Below are 6,000 nucleotides of genomic sequence, written 5' to 3'. Positions count from 1 at the left end.
AAAAAAAAATGTTTTCCATACTGGCCCCCTGTGGGAATCGAACCCACAACCCTGGTGTTGCAAACGCCATGCTCTACCAACTGAGCTACATCCCTCATCATAACCACCTAACGGTGCGTCACCAATCACTGCTTTATTATGGGTCTAATTGTAATGGACAACATAATGGACGTCAGATTTTTAAGACAGCCTAATTTCTCAATTTGCACTCAAATAACTCAGGACAGCACTGATAGACCAAACACAATCTTTATTTACTTCTTCATGTAATAATTTCCCAGGCAAATTACAAATAAATACAATTGATGCACTTATGTTACAAGGCAGATTCCCCGGACAAATGGGAGAGGAGTAACAAAACAGGTATATATTATAAAGCTACAATAGATTTAAAATAGAGGCTATAATAATTCCTTCTCCAGTGATCACTGCCCCTCATATACTGTATGTATAGTATACAGGAAAACATCAGAAAGGCATGTTATTCTGGGTTACAGTAACACATAATGTCAAGAAACGATATCTTACATCACTGTGTACAGCATTGTTATTAAAATATTTCCTATGCGTAGTTATCCACTTGAAATCCCAAGAAAAGGCAACATGTGTCATGTGTGGAATGATGTTCTACAGAGCCATGTTTGGACCATTTAGGAAAGCTCAAGGCCATCTTTTGCTGTGGTGTATCACATACAACAACATACAAGGAATGGCCTTTTCAAGTGCGAGAACACCGCATGCATGCGCACGCACACACACACACATAAATGCTGAAGCTGTGCTCTTAACTAAATTATCAAAATTCTTGTACGGAACTGTTTTGTGTGAGTGTTTTGTGTGCATCTCTTCTTGCCATCGGCCAAGTAATCCTACCCTAGTTTGGTCCAAATGTTATATTATCATATTGCACACTGTTCACTTCAAGCATGACAGTGATTCTAGAACGACAGCTCTTACATTAGCACGTGAATGTGTGGTTCATGTAAGTGCACACCTATAACAGAGTACGAATATGTTTTCTACCACAAAATGGTATTCACCAATCTACATCTTTCTTACAAACATTATGAGTTCATGACAAGAGTATTATTAATTGGCATTATCATAAATAATAACAATAATATGAATGATAGAAACGTCAAGGGAAGAGTTCTGAAAGAAATACACTCACCTCCAAATGTTCAGTTTTTCTTCTAGGGGCAGAGACAACATTTCACTGCCCTAGCTGAAACCCACATTTCCCCATGGGGATAATAAAGTCATTATCTTATCTTAGTCTCTCTGAACCTCCTGTTGACTTCGTGCTTGTAGGATCAGATGGGCAGATGGGAATCTAATAGAAATCACAGTGCTAAAGCCTCACTAAGCAGAAAAAACAGCATCAACCAAACACAACAAAAATAAACACCAACAGCTAGTTTAATCCTGTCCTGCAGGAAGTAAGACTAGTCTCCGGGCAGAACTAGGTTCTGAAATAAACCAGAGAATAAGCAATGGAAAAACCTGGATTCAGGAATAGGGCTGAGAATTAGCCAGTGAGCAGCCCTGGATTTGGAACTTGGACAGAGAATCAGCCAATGTGGACTAACGTGGACAGAATCGCAGAATTAAAGGAGAAAATAAAATCTATACAGATTTTAACCAAAATGTTAATGGTACTTGATCTCTACAGGCTCATGGCTTAGCATTCCTGACACCCTCAGACAGAAGGGCATTGGGGTTAAATCAGAACCTTTTCCAACCAACCTGAGCTTGTGCTTCAATAACGGTCGACAACACTCAGACAGACATGAGCTCAACAGTGAACATGACCTACCTGTCCTGTCTCATAACTCACATCTGGAGGAAAATCATCTCCAAAGAGGGCAAGAAGTGGAATGAACATGGGCAAGGAGTGGAATGAACATGGAGATACTGTTTTAGGGTGTTCCAACAACACCCCTTACTTACTCTCACCTAACTAATACTTCTCTTCAACAGTCTTCAGGGCTAGGCTATTGTCTATTGATTTGAATTTTTAAGCAAAGCCATTTTATCGAATAAAGGAACAGTAGAGGGGGAATATTGCAACAACACAGCCTCCTCTCTTTGATATTTATATTTTTCTCCCTCTATCTCTCTCAATCTGTCTCTCTCTCTATCTCTGTCCATCTTTTTGGTCTCAGGAGAACAAAGTAGATTCAAGTAATTTCAGTGCTTCTGGGGGCTCGTCCGGGATGAGGGTCGGGATGGGGGTCGGGTGGGGATAGGAGGACGGAGCTAGGAGCTGAGCGGCTTGAGGCAGATGCTCTGTGCTTGGAGAGGTTCTGGTCTGGTCTGGTCCTACTTCCCACCGTACATTCTCTCGATGTCGTCCTGGTACTTGCTCTTCAGCTGCTGGCGTTTGAGCTTGAAGGCTTCGGTCACCAGGCCCGTCTCGGGGGTCCAGGGGTCAGGGCTCAGACGGATCTTACGGGGGATCTCAAACCGCTCCAGCTGGGCTGCACAGACAGACAAGAAGAGGAAATGCATCACAATTCCAATCAGATATGAAACCAAAGCACCACCAAAAGGAATGGATGACAAAAGTAGAGCTTCAACCTGACTCACTATAACCTGTATCTACTACTACCACTACCATCTTTCTATAACATCGCTCTCCTCTCTCTCCAAGGTCTGATGACCTTTGACCTCTCACCTGATAGGGCGGCCTCGGTGATGACCTGCAGGACCACCTCCTCCATGGCAGCGTTGTTACACAGCTCCTCCCATGAGCCCCGGATACGATACTGCTCCGCTAGCGAAAGCAGATGCTTCTGATTGGGCACCACAAAGCCAATCACGTACATCTCATCGCTGAAGAGAGATAACGGTTAAGAAGACACCACCATGTCTCAGTTTTTTTACATAGACTGATTCACACACACACACACACACACACACACACACACACACACACACACACACACACACACACACACACACAGTTTTGTATTGCTATCCTTGTGGGGACCAAATAATTGATTCCCAACTGTCACGGCTTCCGCCAAGTCTGCCCCCCCTCCTGGTTCGGGCAGGCTTTGGCGTTCGTCGTCACCGGAGTACTAGCTACTGCCGATCCCATTCTCATCACTCCACTTGTCATGTCTTGTCAATCACACACACCTGGTGCTCATTCCCCTAATTAGTATGTGTATTAGTGTTCCCTCTGTTCCCCTTGTCTTTGTGAGTGATTGTTTGTTGTGAGAGCGTGTAGCTCGGTTGAGCTACTATTCACTGTGTTTATAATAATAATAATAATATGCCATTTAGCAGACGCTTTTATCCAAAGCGACTTACAGTCATGCGTGCATTAATTTTTTTTGCGTGTGGTTGGTCCCGGGGATCGAACCCACTACCTTGGCGTTACAAGCGCCGTGCTCTACCAGCTGAGCTACAGAGGACCAAGGTGGATGTTTTCCCTTGTAATAGTGTCGTTTGACGCTTTGGGTGTTTGATTTATGTAAACGGAATAAACTCTGGACTTCAGTATTTTACCTCCTGCGCCTGACTCCTTCTTTCACACCTCGTCACAGAATCACTCACCTGATCTGATATGAAGTCAGCAGGAGAAGACCGCATGTCTGGAGTTGTGGCAAGGGTCCAGGAGCATTCCTCGATGTTGGCCAGCTTGGGGGAAGCGATGGATCGGGTTCTTCAGGTGGTACAACGCCTGGAGAGGAGAGGATCCGATCTATCGAGACCAGCTGGTCAACCAGATCCAGCCACCTACATCCCAGCCCCTGGAGGGATCCAGATATCCCGGCCATCGGCGTTTGATGGGACGGCAGCGTGATGTAAGGGATTCCTACTCCAACTGGAGTTGTATTTCTCCAGCATCAGGCCGGCGCCCCGGGAGCGGGAGAAGGTATCCGTCCTCGTTTCCTGCCTTTGTGGGAGAGCCCTGGAGTGGGCCAACGCGGTGTGGAACGAGGAAGGTACCGCATTGGAGGACTACGGAGAGTTTGCTCGCCTCTTTCGGGCCGTTTTTGATCACCCGCCTGAGGGTCGAGAGGCAGGCGAACGACTGGTTCATCTGAGGCAGGGGACGAGGACCGCTCAGGACTACGCGCTGGCGTTCCGGATGCTGGCAGCGTGGTCCGGGTGGAACGAGCGGGCCCTGATCGACCATTTCCATTGCCATCAAAGGGAGGACGTCCGACGGGAGCTAGCCTGCCGGGATGCCATGCTATCGTTCTCCCAACTGGTGGACATGGCCATCCAGCTGGACAATCTGCTAGCAGCCAGAGGACGTCCTGGTAGGGGTCTGCCCGTTACCACTCCGGACGACTCTGACCACGAGCAGATAGAGCTGGGGGGAGCCGCCGGTCGAGAGAGCGCAGGAGGACAGCGACAGTGCCACTCTGGTGGCACGAAGGGACAATCCACCTCACGTTGCAGTCAACGTTCTTTTGGTTCTGGAGGCGGTAGGCAGGGTACTCACGCTTCACCCCAGGTAACGAACACCCAAACGTGTTCAGAGCCCTTTGCGGCGCACTGTACTTTATCTATCTCCTTTCCCGATCACTTGGTGGGTTCCCAGTGTAAGGCGCTAGTCGATTCAGGCGCAGCTGGGTATTTTATGGACAGGGCATTTGCACGCCATCAGGGCATTTCATTGGTTCCCCTAACCATTCCACTCCACATCAGAGCACTTGATAGTCGACCATTAGGGTCCGGGTTGGTTAAGGAAGTTACGGTACCAGTCACCATGATTACGCAGGAGACGCATGTTGAACAGATCACCTTTATGATTATTGAGTCTCCTGCTCACCCTGTAGTCTTGGGTATCCCGTGGTTAGCCCTTCACAACCCCAATTTCTCATTGCCGCAGAGGGTTCTTACAGGGTGGTCGCGTGAGTGTCCGGGTAGGTGTCTAGGTGTTTCCGTTGGTGCGACCACGGTGGAAAGTCCAGACAGTACCCCCACCGTGCGCATTCCCCCCGAATACCATGATCTGGCGCTCACGTTTTCCAAGACGCAAGCGACTAAATTACCACCTCATCGGGAGGGGGATTGCGCGATAAACCTTCGGGTAGACGCTGTACCTCCCAGGAGTCATGTGTATCCCCTGTCGCAGGCTGAAACGGAGGCGATGGAAACATACGTCACCGAGTCCCTGTGCAAGGGGTATATACGTCCCTCCACTTCACCTGCCTCCTCGAGTTTCTTCTTTGTGAAGAAGAAAGTTGGCGGTTTACACCCGTGCATTGATTATCGACCACTGAATAATGTGACGGTACGATTTAGTTATCCTCTTCCCCTCATTCCTTCAGTGATTGAGTCAATGCATGGGGCCCGCTTTTTCACCAAATTAGACCTCAGGAGTGCCTACAACCTGGTGCGTATTCGGTAAGGGGATGAGTGGAAAACAGCATTCAGCACAACCTCGGGGTATTATGAATACCTGGTGATGCCCTATGGTTTGATGAATGCTCCATCCGTTTTCCAGTCCTTTGTGAATGAGGTGTTTCGGGACATGCTTGGTCGCGGTGTGGTGGTCTACATCGATGACATCCTGGTGTATTCCACTACGCGCGCCGAGCATGTGTCCCTGGTTCGCAAGGTACTGGGCCGACTGCTGGAAAATGATCTTTATGCCAAGGCAGAGAAGTGTGAGTTTTTCCAGCAGTCAATCTCCTTCCTTGGATATCGCATTACCACCACAGGTGTGGAGATGGAGGGAGACCGCATGACAGCCTTGCGTAATTGGCCGACTCCAACCACGGTAAAGGAGGTGCAGCACTTCCTTGGCTTTGCCAACTACTATCGAAGGTTTATTCAGGGCTTTGGCAAGGTCGCAGCTCCCATTACCTCCTTGTTGAAGGGTGGGCTGTCCCGGCTCCGCTGGTCTGCTGAGGCTGATTTGGTCTTCAGTAGATTGCGTGGTCTGTTCACCTCAGCCCTGGTACTGGCTCACCCCGATCCATCACTACCGTTCGTAGTGGAGGTGGATCCGTCCGAGGTAGGAATAGGAGCAGT

At 48.3% G+C, this 6,000-nt stretch overlaps 1 protein-coding gene across 2 annotated transcripts in view; it reads right to left on the bottom strand.

The window, feature by feature from the left end:
- Positions 1-235: 235 nt before the first annotated feature.
- The window catches only part of LOC121567712 (long-chain-fatty-acid--CoA ligase 3), a 49,911-nt gene continuing 44,146 nt past the window's right edge, over positions 236-6,000 (bottom strand). For both annotated transcript variants that reach the window (XM_041877941.2, XM_041877942.2), the window contains exons 14-15: positions 2,678-2,835; positions 236-2,480 (exon numbers count right to left, since the gene is read on the bottom strand). In XM_041877941.2, the coding sequence (XP_041733875.1) occupies positions 2,323-2,480; positions 2,678-2,835 (316 nt within the window). In that variant the 3' untranslated portion in view covers positions 236-2,322. The remainder of the gene's footprint in view (positions 2,481-2,677; positions 2,836-6,000) is intronic.

The sequence above is a fragment of the Coregonus clupeaformis genome, chromosome 6 (genome assembly GCF_020615455.1).
Source record: "Coregonus clupeaformis isolate EN_2021a chromosome 6, ASM2061545v1, whole genome shotgun sequence".
NCBI classification, from domain to species: domain Eukaryota; kingdom Metazoa; phylum Chordata; class Actinopteri; order Salmoniformes; family Salmonidae; genus Coregonus; species Coregonus clupeaformis.
This window is presented reverse-complemented; position numbering and strand designations above follow the sequence as displayed.